The sequence below is a fragment of the Aspergillus foveolatus genome (assembly GCF_047715535.1).
Source record: "Aspergillus foveolatus strain CBS 279.81 unplaced genomic scaffold BDW70scaffold_62, whole genome shotgun sequence".
In the NCBI taxonomy this organism is placed as follows: domain Eukaryota; kingdom Fungi; phylum Ascomycota; class Eurotiomycetes; order Eurotiales; family Aspergillaceae; genus Aspergillus; species Aspergillus foveolatus.
In genome coordinates this window covers 106,171-122,212 of record NW_027396126.1, presented here as the reverse complement: position 1 = coordinate 122,212, position 16,042 = coordinate 106,171, and the positions used below count along the sequence as shown (strand labels likewise).

At 53.6% G+C, this 16,042-nt stretch overlaps 7 protein-coding genes and 1 non-coding gene across 8 annotated transcripts; 5 read left to right on the top strand and 3 right to left on the bottom strand.

The window, feature by feature from the left end:
• Positions 1 to 425: 425 nt before the first annotated feature.
• Positions 426 to 2,154, bottom strand: BDW70DRAFT_105075 (RraA family protein). Its single transcript, XM_073734383.1, has one exon. The coding sequence runs from the start codon at positions 2,004 to 2,006 to the stop codon at positions 612 to 614; it is 1,395 nt and encodes a 464-aa protein (XP_073592732.1). The 5' UTR covers positions 2,007 to 2,154; the 3' UTR covers positions 426 to 611.
• Positions 2,155 to 2,303: 149 nt separating this feature from the next.
• On the top strand, positions 2,304 to 4,111 carry BDW70DRAFT_152959 (major facilitator superfamily domain-containing protein; the record flags this gene model as incomplete). Its single annotated transcript, XM_073739539.1, has 5 exons — positions 2,304 to 2,471; positions 2,555 to 2,723; positions 2,776 to 2,929; positions 2,981 to 3,420; positions 3,495 to 4,111. 5 exons carry the CDS (start codon positions 2,304 to 2,306, stop codon positions 4,109 to 4,111), a joined length of 1,548 nt encoding a protein of 515 aa, XP_073592731.1.
• Positions 4,112 to 4,479: 368 nt separating this feature from the next.
• BDW70DRAFT_170951 (HpcH/HpaI aldolase family protein) lies at positions 4,480 to 5,516 on the bottom strand (the record flags this gene model as incomplete). The annotated part of the gene is made up of 4 exons (XM_073743071.1): positions 4,480 to 4,780; positions 4,861 to 5,096; positions 5,180 to 5,331; positions 5,385 to 5,516. 4 exons carry the CDS (start codon positions 5,514 to 5,516, stop codon positions 4,491 to 4,493), a joined length of 810 nt encoding a protein of 269 aa, XP_073592730.1. The 3' UTR covers positions 4,480 to 4,490.
• A 464-nt stretch (positions 5,517 to 5,980) lies between these two features.
• Positions 5,981 to 8,195, top strand: BDW70DRAFT_152957 (transcription factor domain-containing protein; the record flags this gene model as incomplete). The annotated part of the gene is made up of 3 exons (XM_073739538.1): positions 5,981 to 7,859; positions 7,920 to 7,957; positions 8,028 to 8,195. 3 exons carry the CDS (start codon positions 5,981 to 5,983, stop codon positions 8,193 to 8,195), a joined length of 2,085 nt encoding a protein of 694 aa, XP_073592729.1.
• Positions 8,196 to 8,683: 488 nt separating this feature from the next.
• BDW70DRAFT_t155 lies at positions 8,684 to 8,764 on the top strand. The gene has a single exon. It is a non-coding gene; the product is annotated as a tRNA-Arg (tRNA).
• A 331-nt stretch (positions 8,765 to 9,095) lies between these two features.
• Positions 9,096 to 10,716, top strand: BDW70DRAFT_170949 (alpha/beta fold hydrolase). Its single transcript, XM_073743070.1, has 2 exons — positions 9,096 to 9,713; positions 9,763 to 10,716. The coding sequence occupies exons 1-2, from the start codon at positions 9,364 to 9,366 to the stop codon at positions 10,580 to 10,582; spliced, it is 1,170 nt and encodes a 389-aa protein (XP_073592728.1). The 5' UTR covers positions 9,096 to 9,363; the 3' UTR covers positions 10,583 to 10,716.
• Positions 10,717 to 10,793: 77 nt separating this feature from the next.
• On the bottom strand, positions 10,794 to 11,586 carry BDW70DRAFT_170946 (uncharacterized protein; the record flags this gene model as incomplete). Its single annotated transcript, XM_073743069.1, has 2 exons — positions 10,794 to 11,314; positions 11,499 to 11,586. 2 exons carry the CDS (start codon positions 11,584 to 11,586, stop codon positions 10,794 to 10,796), a joined length of 609 nt encoding a protein of 202 aa, XP_073592727.1.
• Positions 11,587 to 13,988: 2,402 nt separating this feature from the next.
• BDW70DRAFT_170941 (uncharacterized protein) lies at positions 13,989 to 15,913 on the top strand (the record flags this gene model as incomplete). The annotated part of the gene is made up of 3 exons (XM_073743068.1): positions 13,989 to 14,277; positions 14,354 to 14,871; positions 14,948 to 15,913. 3 exons carry the CDS (start codon positions 13,989 to 13,991, stop codon positions 15,911 to 15,913), a joined length of 1,773 nt encoding a protein of 590 aa, XP_073592726.1.
• Positions 15,914 to 16,042: the final 129 nt, after the last annotated feature.

Genomic DNA, 16,042 nt, shown 5'->3' with positions numbered 1-16,042 from the left:
CTATCGCCTAGTAGGTAGCGTCAGTAATAGTAAAGTCAGGACGATTATTATATCTCTGCGAGTTCGTTTAGAGTGGTCGAATTACATTTAATGTGCCTTGCTATTGGTTTTCATGTTAGCGCCAGTGTTTTATATAACGGGAGAAGTGCAGCGGCACCGCGACAGTTTGAACAAGGGAGTTTTGGCATCGCCATCTCCTTTGTGTGAGGATACGATAGTGTGCAAGTGAAGGGAAGCCGCCGTCTCCTGCCTGGAAAGGCTCCAAGCTGGCGGCTGGAGCTTGAAGCGGCGCAACCTGCCATTAATGGAGATTAATTGTGGGGATAAAGTGTGGAGAATTGGGGACGTCAATTGGAGGGCTTTTTTACCCTTTCAGGAGCCTTTTTTACCCTTTCCAGAAGGTTTAAACTTGTTCCATTCGATACTAGCAGCGGGCAGGACACTTAGGCTACATAGACTACATAGACCACATATAGAATACATCTAGATTACAATGTATGTAACAACAATTGATCTATCAGGCTTCCTCTTGAGGGATGGATGTGGACTCAACCGTACTGGCAATTGAACCACTACGAGAGCCCCCAAATCCCCAGCCTAATGCCTTAGACTCAAGCCCTACGCTGCAGGGTATGGTAGCCGAGCGCCTTACGGGCCTCAGCAATAGTGGCCCCGTTGCTGATTCTTTCACGAATGCCAGCCTCGGCCTCCTCGATCGCTCGAGCCACCTGGGTCACTTCGCGCACTCGCTTTCGAGGCACGATCACGACGCCGTTCGCGTCCGCAACCACCAGGTCCCTCGGGACGACGTGAACCTGGCCGAGCCCTACAGGCTCGTTGACGCCTCCCACCTGCACGCGGTCCTTGCCAGTCCGCATCCATCGTCCGGCCGTGAAGATCGGATATCCTTCATTGGTCGCAAGATTGACGTCCCGACACACTCCGTCAATCACGGTCCCAGCAATGTCTCTGAACACTGCGTACTGCGTCATGATATCGCCCCAGACCGTGCAGTCTGTGCGACCACCGTTGTCGATGATTACCACGTCACCTGCGGCGACATCGTCGATGAAATCGCCGACACTGCCCGGCGGGTCGCCGGCTGGGATATAGCGCACTGTGAAGGCGGGCCCGACGGTGACCTTGTTCTCGTTTGTCGGTGTCAGCGGTAGGATCCCAAACGCTTGCCCAGCGATACCGAGCTTGTCGAGCGCGTCCGACACGGCCGGGGTGTCCAGGCCGGCAAAGAGCGCGACCAGCTCTCGATCCTCGCTGCCGGCTGGCTTGGACCGGCTCTGGCCTTGGCTCTCCTGCGTGGACGCATTGGACGCTGCCGCAGCGGCCACGGATAGGGTCTCCGCGTGGATGGCTTCAAACTTTGCGTCATGCATGACTTCAGACACAGGCTTGCCGGCGCGGACCTCCTCGATCATGAGCCTCTCGCGGTAGTCGATCCGCTCGGCCAGTCTCAGCACATCCTCGATATGCGCCTGGGGAATGAAGACAGTCCCGCAATTGTCGGCAATCACATAATCCCCTTCCTGAACGGTGACGCCTCGCATCTGCACGGGGATCCCTGAAGCGATTTGCACCAGCCGGCTGCGCCCGCTGATCATGGTCACATTCCTCCCATAGACAGGGTATCCGACGTCCCGGCTGCCGTTGATGTCGCGGCACATGCCGTCAATGACGGTCCCGCGGATCCCCTTGGCCTTGGACGCATTGGCGATGATATCGCCCCAGCAGGAGACGCCTTCCAGTCCGCCCGAGATGACGAGGACGCGGTCCTCGGTCGTGATCGCGTCGATGACAGGAGTGAATGGGTGCGCGGTGGCCGCGGTCTCGGTCTTTGGACCGACCTTCACGGTGCTGGCCAGACCGACAATCTTGGGGCACTCCCAGAGGGGACGCAGCCCGTAAGTGGCGCCTTTGAGGTGCAGGAAGTCGAGCGCGTCAGAGACGGCGTTGGTGTCGAGGGCCGCGAGGCGGGTGAGGTTGGAGCTCATGGCTGCGATAGTTGAGCACTGTATGTGCGGCCGTCGGATTCTTGGTCTCTTCTCTTATATTTATCGTTTCTATTCATTGTCCCACTCATTTGGGTCCACTTCATAGCGGAGGTTCCCAGGCCGCTGAGGGGGAGACGGAGTGCAGCTTCCGTGCAGACACTCCATTCCACTCCGAGGTCAAAGGATGTGCTTTCGGACTTGACGGCCAGCTAAGCCGTCTCCATTGATCTCCATTCAAATAAAGAGCCACTTTCCTGGGGTATCTGACCCACTCATCACCGTGAATGTAAAGGCATCATGACGGCTGCAGCACATCTGGACGAGAAGAGTGGCAGTGCCGAGAACGTCGAGAACTGCGCAATCATCACCACGATCGACGAGATCCAGGTGCTTGGACTTGCAGCCGATGATGCATTTTTCTACCGCAGCTTCTCATCTGAGAGGAGGCGAAAGGTGATGCGCAAGGCACGGTGAACCCCAACCCCAAGCCCCCCGACTCCTCCACTCCAGGCTGCACAGGCCCATACTGACATTGGACACTACTGCAGATCGACCTGCGACTTCTCCCCTGTCTTACAGTCTTGTATTTGATCTCGCATTTAGACCGCGCAAATATCGGGAACGCGAAGATCCTGGGACTGACTGAAGACTTGGGGCTGAGCGGATTGCAGTACAATATCGCGCTGAGTCTCTTTTTCATCCCCTATGTGCTTCTCGGTGGGCGTGCCTGACAGCATGAGCGTCCTACCTATCACTGACTGGTGATCAGAGGTGCCCAGCAACATCCTGCTCAAACGTTTCACCCGGCCCTCAGTGTACCTGGGCACTTTGATTGTCAGCTGGGGCACCATTATGACATTGACCGGCATGGTCCGGAACTTTGGCGGGTTAGTGACGATGCGGATTCTGCTAGGCACCTTCGAGTACGTTCTGCCCTCCCTCTGATCTCCACTCTCTGACCTTGCCGCCGCCAGAGCCGGATTTTTTCCCGGGTCAGTATACCTGTGCTCGCTGTGGTACATGCCCCGCGATCTGGGAACGCGCGTAGCCTCCTTCTTCAGTGCCAGCGCGCTTTCGGGCGCATTCTCTGGCCTTCTCGCAGCGGCAATCAGCAAGATGGACGGCGTTGCTGGGTATGCGGGCTGGCGCTGGATCTTCATTCTCGAAGGTTTCATCACTGTCGTCCTGGGACTCATGTGCTTTCTCTGCCTGGTCGACTCTCCCCAACTATCGAGCAAGTGGTTAGACCAGGATGAGATTCGGTTCCTGCAGATCCAACACTTTATCAAAGAAGGCGGCCAGTTCAGGGAGGAGCAGCAGAGGACAACGTGGAGTGACGTCTGGGGTGTCATGCGCAACTGGAGGCTGTACCTGCTGGCATATATCATGATGTGTCAGTCTGCTTGTAACTACGGTGAGTCATCTCCCCAAGTCTTACCCTAACGCTCGCCTCGTCGTCGACAGGTAGCTTATCGACTCGGTTGCCAGGAACAAAATTCACTCTGCCGACGGTAACAGAAGCCATGGGCTTCACCGACATCAATGCTCAACTCATGACCGTTCCTCCTTACATTGCCGGCGCTCTCGCTGCGATCTTTTTCTCAAAGCTATCCGACCGCTGTGTCTGGCGGATGCCGTTCGTCGCCATTCCTCTGCTTCTAATCATAACAGGGTACGCCATCGTCCTCGGTTTAAAGGGCAATTTAGCCGCCCACGTCGGCCCTGGGTTCCTCGCGCTCATCATCGCATGCATGGGCATCTACCCGACGTATCCGGCCACGGCGTCTTGGGCAATCAACAACTTGGCCCCCTCAAAACGCCGCGCGATTGGGAGCGCCTTCAATATCTGCATGGGCAATACAGGCGGAATTATCGGGAGCTATATGTACCTTGCCCGCGAGGCGCCGACGTACCCTACCGGGTTCGGGCTCAGCTTGGCGTTTGGTGTGAGCGGTTTGGTTGTTGCGTTGACTCTGGAGGGCTGGTTCTGGTGGGCCAATAGGAGGAGAAGGAGGATGGGAGAGATGGAGATCAGAGAAGTGTATACTGATGAGCAGTTGTTGGCCATGGGAGACCGGTCGCCGCTGTTCAGGTATATGCTCTAAGCTGTATGCTGTTGCTCCTCTGCGGTAGGAGATAGGGTAATTGGCTACAAACTATCAATAATGTAGGAATGTAGCAAAAGCCGTATGCAGAGATACTGTGAGGTTGCCCTAAAACCTGTCCTATTCACTGTTGATCACCAACCCGTGGGAATGCATATGCTGGAGACATAAGCTCCCCAGGTCTTTTATTAACATTAACGCGTGCTCTTTGATCTAGCTAGCTTAAATATCACAATGTATATGTGTATCTCGAGCACGTGAGTTGTTCTTGGGTTTAAGAACGGATACATTGTTTGTTTTGTCATCTCAGATACTTTCTTGCCGAGAAAGTATGAACCTCCTTGCAATGAAAGTACGCTCTAGTCTATACTGCACCTGTCTACGCTTTAGTGTGATAGGAATTGGGTTCAGCTCGCGCATCCCGCAGTTCCGTTGTATACCACTGATGCAGTGCCCTGGCATCGTACCCCATGGCCACCGTATCAAAGACGTTGAGATGCTCCCTGCACGATGCCCCGTCGTTCGACAGCCGACCAACCCACTTTCCATGCCGTCTAGCCGCTCCCACGATTCTTTCAATGGCATCAACAAATTCGGGCTCGTCCCCGCGTGCGGGGACATAGCCCAGGACTGACAGGGCGAGGTCGTTGGGGCCGATGAAGAGCATATCTGATGCAGGCATTAGCAGAAAAGAAAAAGACGACTCGGAGGAATTTCGCGCAGCAGATCAAGATGGACAATGTGCGTACCAACACCTGGAACAGCGCAGATCTCCTCTACATTCTCCACGCCCGCCGTCGACTCAATCTGAACGCAGACCAGGATCGTCTCATTCGCCGTCTCCATATAGGTCGGCAGGTCGATGCCATGCGCGATTGCCGGGAACGCTGAGCCCTGCCCCCGTCTTCCCTGCGGTGGGAATTTGGAGTCCGATACAACGGCGTGGGCTTGCTGCGCCGTATGGACATGTGGGACGAGGATCCCGCTGCCAAACAAGAACGGCCTATCAATATCGCGAACCGTTGCCTATTTCTGGCAAGGCGTGATAATCTCAGAGGGCTCACTTACTGCGCGCCCGCGTCCAAAGCCCGTTTGATCAAGTCCCCATGTGTCATGCGGACGCGGACAAGCGGCGACACGCCCAAGGCCGCGATTGCGGCCGTCGCGGTGTGCATGGAGTCGTCGCTGATATGGCCGTGCTCGCAGTCGATGATTATACCCTGGTTTGTGGTCAGTATTAGTGGTCTGCTTTTTTATCGAGTGGGACACCGACGTCGAGACCCGTTTGGGCGACTATCTGCGCTGTGCGGAAAGAGGGAAGACCCAGGAACGTCATTATGGGCTTTGCATTGACGCGCAGGGAGTTGAGAAGACGTAGCCGCGGGTTGTGAGAAGGGGGTGTCATGGTGATAGGGCTGTCCTCTTCCTGCAATTGATGGTGGGCACGCCCAACATCGTCAGATGCTGGCTTTATCAGGTTACTGCGTCATGTCAGTACCATCCGCCAGAAATCTTTCCAGCGCCGTTCCCTCACCTACAAGGCGACGGAGTTTTAGAGCCCGTCTCTCGGAGCGACAGGTTCCGTACGCGTAGGCGTACACGTACTAAGAAGACTAGGGCACTTAGGCGCTGTCGTTTTAGGTGCAAGATACGCTATTTCCCCGCTCCAACCCCTCCTCATCAGAGCCTAAAAGAATCTAGCACAATATGCAATATCATAGCCGGGGGATTTGGCAGAATGCGGGAAAGTCATATACTACTCTCCGTTGGGGTGTCGTCCCCTGCGGGCCAAGCCTGTTGCTTCCACGATACAGTGTACTTGCACCATCCTAAGCAGTAGCCACAAGGTACCACAGGTACAGCATTATTATGGCCCGCTCATGCGAGTTTTGTCGCAGGCGCAAAATCAAGTGCGATGCCAGCAGACCTACCTGCGCCACATGCCGCAGTGGCAATCGGCTGTGCGTCTACCACAACGGGCCGCCTAAGCAGCGGCCCTCGGCGGCCCGTATCGAGTCTCTCGAGAGCGAGAAGGCGGCGCTGGAGCAGACACTGCTCCGTCTCAAGGGCCTGGACGAGGCCGAGAGGGGCGCCCTGCTTGAGTCGGTGACAGTGCGGCACGGCCGTGTGACAGTACCCCATCCGAACTATGAGCCAGACAATGAGCTGAACGGCCAGGGCCTCGGAGGCCTCGTGGACAGGCAGATGGACCATATACACTGTGCAGATGGAGATGACGCTGAGAGGGACTCGCACGATGGTGGCGGGTACACTTCTACCTTCCAGCAAACCGGCCCGTCGACGGACGAGGGAATCTTCAGCTCTACCTCGGTGGTCCAGGCCAGCAGGTCAATGCGTACTGCCAGGCCAGGGCTCGCTCCAGGAGCGACTACGGATGCGCTGCGCTACCAACTGATCGCGAATGCTGCAATGCAGAGGCAGCAGGAACACCGCTTGCGCGGGCTGGCTACTATACGAGGTATTCCCGCGGCCCTGGTCCTCCATCTACTCGATCTTCACTGGAGCCGGCAGCACCATACGTTCTTGCTAACATACCGGCCGACATTCATGCGAGAACTGGAACACGGCGGGCCATACTGCTCCGACCTCCTACTCTACACGGTGCTGGCATGTGCATCAAAGTTCTCTGAGCAGCCGGATCCGGAGACGGGAGAGCGTTTCTTTGCTCGGTGCGATGAGCTCTTACTGCATGGCGGGCTGCTCACTCAGTCAAGTATACCGACGGTCATTACGCTGATCATGCTAGGGTCAACATTCATCGCCCGGGGCATGACCTCCAAGGGCTGGCTGTATACCGGGTATGCGATGCGGATGATCTACGACCTCGATCTGCATACAGAGACCGGCGTCGAGATTAGCAGGGATAATATCGAGCAGATCGAGATCCGCCGCCGTGTTTTCTGGGGCGCGTTTGTCTGCGAAAAGCTGCAGAGTCTCTATCTCGGCCGGCCTCCCACCATTCGACTTCTTGATGTCCATGTACCCCAGGAATTTCTCGACACCTTTGAAGAACTGGAGCCATGGCAGCCTTATACCGATGGAGAAAGCTGCGAAGACAGCGGCGGTGCGCCTGCTTCGTCTGCGCTGCCGTCCACGTACTCGGTCTCTGTTTTCCAACAGCTCTGCCTCCTGTCTCAGGTCATGGCCCAGATCATCGACAAGGTGTACTTTGTCGGGTCGACTCAGTCAAAAGCTCGCCATGAGGTCCGTCCTCTTGACGATGCCCTTTCAGCCTGGTACCGCGATCTGCCCGCGCATCTCACCTACGAGCCCTGGAGAGCGGACCCTAGACCACCTATGATCGCGCCAAACCGGATCATACTGCTGACAACCTACCACTCACTCCTTATCCTGCTCCATCGCCCCTTCATTACTGCCTCAGCTCCGGCTGACACGGCCACTGGCCCTCCAGTTTCGGCATCCTCGTGGCAGCGCTGCGCAGCAGCAGCTCGCCATATCACTGCCCTAGCCCTAAGCTACCGGTCTGTCTACCCGCTACGTAAATCTAGTTACTTGCTGGGCTATGCAGTCTATGTGGCATGCACGATCCACGTGCTCGCCACAGCATCGCTTTTACCGGGCAGTGATGCACATGCCGAATCCTCAACATTGCTGAGCTCAAGCCTAGAATGCCTAGATGCGCTTGCCATACCCAACTCTGGAGCTGCAGACACGGCTCGCATTATCCGTAGGCTCATGGCCGCCAATGGTTTGCAGGAATCGCCGCGTAAGTCTTCTCCCGCCTTGGATGGAAAGACCGTTACCCGAGCACACTTCGGTCGACCAGATGCTGACGCAGTTCGTGCTCACGCTAGCGACTGTAAAGTCCCGAACTTCAGCTTCTGCTCAAGCCGCAGCGCCAGATCCGGCTTGTCGCAGTGCTTGGTCTGGGCAGTTCTCCAGCACAAGCTGTGATGACGCAAATGCAGGCGAGTTTGAACAACTGCAGTCGGCCGCCTTTCAGGATTTTTCTCTGCTCGGCCAAGATCTGCTGTTTGGCTTCATGAACGAGAATATGCCTCCTATAACCTCGACCATCGATATTGGCGAGTCTGTGTCTTAGCCGGGATCCCGTTGCCCGGCGTGGTGTAGTAGGGCCCAGCATCAAGCATCACTGCGGTTCCTTCTCCCCGGGGTGTATTGCATCATTCAAGACCTTGCATTCTGACTGATTGTATAGTACTGTGGAGCTCTAAGGCATGCCAGCCAAACTAGATACATTCAAGCGCCAATTGTTAGCGGATCCATGAAACGAGTCTAGCCCTATTTCAGGAACAACCAATAACTTGAAGCGGTAGTTCATTTTGGCCAATCCTGCGCTGTTACTCAGGCGTACTCTGAGAGGGGGGAAGAAAAAGAAAATAATAAAAATAAAAAGAGGAGAATAAAGGTTAGTCGGAAAATGAAGTCGTGCGTATCTGGGCCGGAATTTTTATGCATTATGGTCCCCAGATTTCAACACGCATGTAGTAAAATTTCGTAGGCTCATATTCAATTCGCCAAAATAACTACTGTATATAGAGCAAACCTTTGACAATTCGTCTAGAAATCGGCCGAGTGGCCTAGTGGTAAGGCGTCGCTTTCCGGTAAGGGTCACGGCGAAGATCGGGTGTTCGAATCGCTCCTCGGTCGTCGATTTTTGTTTTTTTTTTTTTCATATCGAAAATCCAGCGCAAACACATATAGCTTTTGCCTTTTATTATGCCAAAAAAAAAAAAAGGATCCTTCTTTTCTTCCATATTAGAGAAACTGAGCAACTCCTCGACCTTGAACTCTTTGAAAACTATTGAATGCACTTCCTCAATGGCGGCTGTTGCGTCTCGTCTCGACCTAGATTTGAATGGCTTCGAGACCACCCCCTACTCCGTGCTCTGGACGGTCATGGCAGCTTGACTAGATCTGTAAGTACTTGGTAGTGTTTCTGCTATACTAGTCTTGATATCATCTTGCCCCGGTCATCAACCACAACTCCAGCGGTACGTACCCGAATACGCATACGACCATCAGATCAGATCGCGCATACTGCGTCTACAGATCCCATACGTTTACCACGTATGCGTTTCGAAAATGACGGTGCTAGGAGATTCCGTACAGATCTCGGTATCCTGCTCGGAATCGAGTAAGCCTTGTGGACTCGTTGCCATGTATAAATAGAGCAAGCATCGCGCTCGAAAATCAAGCACTACAACAACATCTTCGCAAACAAACGCTACCAGACCTAACCATTTATCATGGCATCTGTACTCTTCCTGACAGCTATTTCCGTCCTAAGCCAGCAGGCGGCCGCCGCTCCAACGGCGCAGTCAAACGCCTCCAGGCCCTGCGTCGACATGCTCCTGTCCATCCCCATCACTGCAAACAACTCCATCTACGACATTCCTCGTGTAGATAACAACATCGACGCCGTCGACTATGTCTGGGATCTCGACCATTGGTCCGCACACAATTCTACCGAGCGTGTTAGAGGCGCAAGACCCGTGCACGAGACTTTTGCAATCAGCGCCCAGCTCTGCGTTCCTCGGGACTCCAATAAAGCGGGTATCCTGCAGATCGCGACGCATGGGTTTGGATTCGACAAACGGTATACTCTCTGCCTTAATACATTCACAATAGAGCTGACACTCTCGCAGCTACTGGGACGCCGAACTACACCCCGACAAATACTCCTACGTCGACGCCGCGCTGAATGCCGGCTACTCGATCCTAACCTACGACCGGCTCGGTGTCGGCCATTCCGACAAGCCAGACGCATACGAACTTGTACAGGTACCCGTCGAGACCGAGATCCTGAAAGAGCTGGCGGTCCTCGCGCGCTCCGATGCCCTTGCTGAAAAAGCGTCGTCGATCCGGGTCCCCTCATTCGACAAAGTCGTCCTCGTCGGCCACTCCTACGGCTCGGGCCTCACCATCGCCGTCCTGGCAAATTACCCTTCCCTCGCCGACGGCGCAGTCTCAACGGGACTAATCCCCAACGCCCAGTTCGGCGCCGCCGGCCAGCGTGCCTTTGGTCTCGAGTACGCGCCTGCCAGCAATCCGTCCCGCTTTGGTGACCGGGGCAGCGGTTACCTTGTTCAGAGCACGGAGAGCAGCCTGCAGCAGATCTTCTTCAAGAAGGGATTCTTTGAGCCTGAATTGTTGAAATACGCGAATGGCATCAAGGAAACCGGCACCGCAGGGGAATTCGTGAGCTTCCCTGCAGCACTAGCAAAGCCTGCTGCTGGGTTCAAGGGGCCGATTCTGTTTGCTCTGGCCGAGTACGATATGGGGACTTGTCTTGGGGACTGTAAAGGGACGTACAATCTGACGACGTTGAGGCATGAGATGTTTCCGCACGCTGGCGATGTCAGTGTGCATCTTCAGCCTGGAAGTGGGCATGCGTTGACGATGCATGTGAATGCTACGGAGCATTATGAGACCATCTTTGCTTATCTGGGGGAGCATGGCTTGTAGCTTACGGATTCAGTGATGGTCTGCTACCTGGATGAGGGCAAACATAAATGGTAGGATGATGATGAGATGAAGAGGTCAGGAAAGAGAGGTAACTGGGGTCCTTTGATGGAGTAGCTTTCTCTCATGTATCGGAATTGATCCATCTATAAGGACTAGAGAATGTACAGAAACTGGGTATACAAAGTCTAAAAGAAAGAGTATGGGAAGAGATCTACAACACCATCCCAACTACCAGGGCAAGCAAAGTCGCCCTGCCCCAGAACCGTAGTCCACCCCCTGCCCTCAATTCAACTGCTGCATTTGTCCGGTCTTTATTTTCATCCTCTTTCTCACTGTCATTGTCAGTTCCATCCTCTGCATCCCAAGGCTCCCCGGCTACCAGTCCGCCATCCACCCCCAGACTCTCCTTCTCAAACGCATTCTCCAAGTCCTCACACGCAACCCTCATCTCGTCCTCTTGAATCCCATTCGTCACTGAAATGGGCAACTCAAAGATGGTATAGTACTCTTCTCCTTCCCACCGAAACGCCTGATGGAGAGTGACATTCCACTCCCCTCTCCAGTCCCCGTCATCCTCATCCTTGTCTCCATCTCCAGAGCCGACGAAACACCTCGGCCAGACCCAGTTGACGTGTTTGACTGTCGATCCTGGTTCAAGGTCGAGGACTGGTCCGACGTAACCTGACTCTGAATCCGAAGGGTTGGTCCCGTTTGAGATGGTTAAGTTGCGTTCTATTTCGGTCGAAGTCAGGAAAATGCTTATGCTGTGGAATTCCGTCGTCGCCTCGTCTTCGTCTTCGTTTACAGAATGGGCAAGGCGGCCGTTTCCGGAGACGTCGATTGCGACATGTAGATTATCTAGTGTTTCCCTTGACATTAGAGTCGGTTTTTCTCGGCACTATCTGGGAAGGCATACCTCCACCAAGCGGTGTATACGGCTGCGGCGCATCAATGATTGCCAGGCCGGGGGTGTAGATTTGACCATTGATGATGGTGAAGCTCATGCTGCTCTTCCTCTATGTCTGCAATAATGATTATTCTTTTGAACAGTAGATTCACGTAAATTGAAAAGAGGCCCCGGACCCTGCGTCCATTTAAAAACCTGCCAAGGCATTTTCATCTCCGAGAGATGAGTTAGGGCTGGACATGGGCTCCACTCTGCATATTAATTAAAATGATGCATTCGGGTTTGGACTGGACTCGATTCAAATACAGTCCCTTGGCGAATCGAGTTTAATGCCAAAGGTTCGATAACCCCTGTCCAAAGGACCCCCTCTTTCTCATTGGCTTGATCCCTGACTGAATCCTCGAGAAGTATTCTCAAAGCTACCGATATCACTGTTGCTAGGACCGCTTCTCTTGCCAGACGCTCAAATTCGTGGTGATCAACATTATTCCCCGTGGTGACTGGAGCTCCATCAGATATTGGTATAAATTCCTGTGATGGCATGGAGGGCACAATCGACTCCAGCACGGCCGCCGGCGGCGCGTCCTCTGCTGTCTTTCTCTTCCTTCCAGCATTAGGCGTTATAAACTGCCCTTGAACCGCCTGCCCTCTGTGCGTCTCTCAGAGCCAGTAAAGTGCACTGCTGTTGACTGGTGTAGTAAGACGGCCATTGTCCAGTCGATCGCCCTGGATCTTCTAAGGTATAGTGTTTCTTCACCATTGCGCTTGGTGTAACTAGTCTAGGCTCACCCCTCCGTTGCCTCTCTTTCATCCGGCCAAGGTACTCATCGCGCAAGACCAGAATACCTTCAACCTCTGGTTTGTCATCCTTCGCGTAATTCCGTCTTACTACTCAACCGTGCCAGTTCCGGCTCCGCCGGCTGCGGGATCACTTGATCAGCAGCGCCAAGATCCCTTCTGCTGCCAGAGGCTCCTCAATATTGAGCGTCAGCAGTTGATCGGAGGTTTAGTAATAATATTAGCAGGCGCGTGGTCGCTCGGCGAGATGTCGAGTTGGAATGCGTCACTTGATATCTGTCCAGTCGAGCCTCAAGGGCCGTATACCGTTGGAGCGGCGATGAAGGACTAGCCGGGTTTATCTGAGTCCTACTACTCTCTATTCCCAGTCCAGTCAAAGGGGTCTGTTGCATGGCACGTATTTGCTTTATTGATGGCAGTTCCTAACGTAGGATCTTGTACTGAGGGCAACCTCAGGACGTTCATGAAAACACTAACCACAGCATGGAAGTAGTCATTTATCATTGGTCCAAATACTGGTCCAGATCGTGGGCGTAAGGCATCGAGGCTGAGAGCCGTCAGCTGGCTTTTTCTTATGCGCAGAGACATGACCCCTTACACTGGGTCTGACCTATAGAGAGTTAAGAGAGGCTTGTCTGTCACGTACTCAGGGATTCAGAGAACGTATTCAACCGTCCTTTTCTGGTCCCAATACGTAGCCAATATTTGGGAGCAATGTATACATGGATGTCCAAGTTCGCATTTGGTTCGATCCTCTCGAGTCCGAGTTTCCAGCATTATAAGCAAATCTGCCGTAAATATCACTTTGGGCATTCCGTGTCGGGCGGGATCTGCCTCTCAGTGGTGCGTAGAATAGGAAGTGTGCCATCCAGATGCCGTCAGCTTACTTGCATTGCCAACGCACCAGAAAGGATAAGATCACACCACCGGAAGATTTGGGCATTCATATTCAATGCATATTGTAGAGACACGCTAGTAATGCAGTAAACAGACGCCAGGAGCTTTTATTTTTTTGTGCCTCGTAGACCTATCAAGGACCAGGTCAGCTCGATGGTTTGATCTTTTGAAGACAGAAATGACTGAACACGTTCTCTGACTGCCGCTATAAATCCCTGTAGCTCTAGGCTGGAGACCACTCGGCCATCACGGAGGTTGAAGGAGTGGAAGATATATTGCATACAGTATACCTGCTTATATGCATGTTTCGAGGTATAACCACGATAGCAGTTTTCTACGTTCCCACCACTAACTTTGAAAACCAATCATCAGACAGCATGGGCATCAGATACCAGTTACAAGAGCCCGAAAATGCGTACCGTGTCACCAGGAAGTCCATATCGAGCAGAGATATATGCAATGTTATACTTCTGATAGCATTGCCCAGGAATATCCTGGTCCTCGAAAATACTAACCCTGACAGTGTCCATTCAAAAACCCTACCAAGAGCTGACCCACGAAAGGGCACTCAAAGAGAATCTGCTGATAACACACATGTTGTACTCAGAGTAATCAGTCGAGATCGAAATTCAGTCTTTATGTTAGCCCTGAATGCTCGGACTGACGAGTTCAATGTATGTGTAGAGCCCTACAGTCCGTACTGAGCCCCGAAGAGTAATCTAGTTGGAAAGATATCTTGAATAGATCCGACTTCTACAGATCAGTAGCACTTTACCGTCTTTCGTATCTGTTTCTGTTGCAGCAATGTACGTCTCGTGTTCCGCTGTCATATTGTCCTTGTTGCTACTGACCATCTCGTTCAAATCTACTACATCTGCGCCCAACTCTCCCCGTCGAAAATGCCGATGCCTGCCCAACGATCCATGCTGGCCATCCGCGCAGACCTGGAGTGCATTCAACCAGAGCGTTAATGGACACCTAATTAGTCTTCGGCCCATCGGCGCCGTCTGCCATGGCCGCGAGTTCAACGAGGCCGAATGCGCTTTTGCCCAGCAAAACACCTACAATGCGCAGTGGCGGGCTTCGCAACCAGGTATCCTACTTTTCCTTTGACCACTAACAGCCACTATATAGCTCTGCCCGAACGATTAACAGAGATCTTTACCTAGGTGCGCTGCAAACAACAAACTGGGAGAGCAGGAGCCAAACCCTGTTGGACTGCGACCTCAACTCCCCCCGCGAAGCTCCCTGCACCCAAGGCCGGATCCCCGTCTACGCCGTATTGGCCGAATCAGCAGAAGAGATCCAGAAGTCCGTTCGCTTTGCAAGGGACAAGAACCTCCGCGTTGTTACCAGGAACACAGGCCATAACGCACTCGGACAATCTTCCGCCCCAGGTTCTCTGCAGATAAATACCAGCCGACTCAAGAGAATTGAGCCTGTGTCTGACTTCATTCCACAGGGGGCTGATGCGTCAGTGGGACAAGCGGCGACTCTTGGGGCGGGTGTTCTCGCACTGGAGGTAGCGCAGGTTGGGTTGGACCAGGGATTCATTGCAATTATGGGGCTGTGTAATACCGTAGGTACTGCTGGGGGCTTTATACAAGGCGGAGGGATTGGATTACTTGGGCCCCTATATGGGATGGGCTCGGATACTGCGGTAGAGTTCAATGTTGTTACGGCCGAGGTGAGTTACTTCTGCCTCCTTCCCCAACGTCAATTCACCGTTCTCTGCTGTCGAACAGAGCTAATTGAACCAACAGGGTGATCTCGTCGTCGCCAATGCCTTTCAAAATGCAGACCTCTTCTGGGCCCTCCGCGGCGGAGGCGGCGGTACCTTCGGGATCGCAGTCAACACCACCATACGCGTCTTCGCCGACGTCCCAGGCATCGCCTTCTCCCTGTACGCCCAGATCTCGCGACAGGACCCAAGATACCCAGACTCGGTGAAGGCCATCTTCGACATCACCAGACAGATCGTGGGTATATTTCCAGCATTGAGGGGGGCAGACGACGCAACAAGCGGCTATGTCATTGCGGACATCACACTGAATAGCACAACCGTGCAAGTCCTATCCGAGATCCTGTTCCCAAATACCACAGATATAGACTCCATTAGGCAGCGGCTGAGACCTCTAATGGCCACACTTGATGACATGGGGCTCTCTCCCGTGTACACGACGACTCTAACCGCGTTCCCTGGACTCTCGACGTTCCTCAATCTGACGCGAGTGATTCCGGCAACGGGGCGCCTTGAGGGGTCTGTCATGGTGTCTGAGAGGCTGCTTCTCTCCCGCAACGGCCCGTCTCACATTCTAGATGTTACTTTAGCCCAGGACTACGCCAACGGCGACCAGATTGAGTTCTTCATGTCTGCTGGCGGTCAGGTCAAAACGAATAAGGGTGTCATCGACAGCGGCCTCAATCCAGCATGGCGGGAAGCCGGGATGCTGATCACCCTTCGTCGGATCTTGCCAACTAGCTCTGCGACGAAACGCTTTGTCAATAATCCCTTGCCGGCTCTGCGTAGGATCGAGACGCCAAGGTTAGGATCGTATATCAATGCTGCCGATCCGGACGAGCCGGGGTTCCAGAGGGCGTTCTGGGGAAGTAATTATGAAAGGCTGTATCGAATCAAGCAAAAGTGGGATAGGGACGGGCTGTTTGTGGTTAATTCCGGGGTTGGAAGTGAGGACTGGGGTGCGGAGCAGATATGTCGGGTAAGATAGGGCTTGTCGATGGAGGCGTGGCTGGTGGGCACAGATCCGAGCAATCACACTAGCACTTTGTCATGAAAATTAATGACAAGAATGTCTTTGATGTGATCTTTGCTATTCACATACGCATCTCGTCTACTG

What these genes read in the sequence shown, in the direction of transcription:
- BDW70DRAFT_170949 (XM_073743070.1), top strand. Translation starts at nt 9,364, where the DNA reads ATGGCATCTGTACTCTTCCTGACAGCTATTTCCGTCCTAAGCCAGCAG. An exon ending in GGGTTTGGATTCGACAAACG is followed by an intron (nt 9,714 to 9,762) that starts GTATACTCTCTG and finishes ACACTCTCGCAG; the next exon opens with CTACTGGGACGCCGAACTAC.
- BDW70DRAFT_105075 (XM_073734383.1), bottom strand. Translation starts at nt 2,006, where the DNA reads ATGAGCTCCAACCTCACCCGCCTCGCGGCCCTCGACACCAACGCCGTC.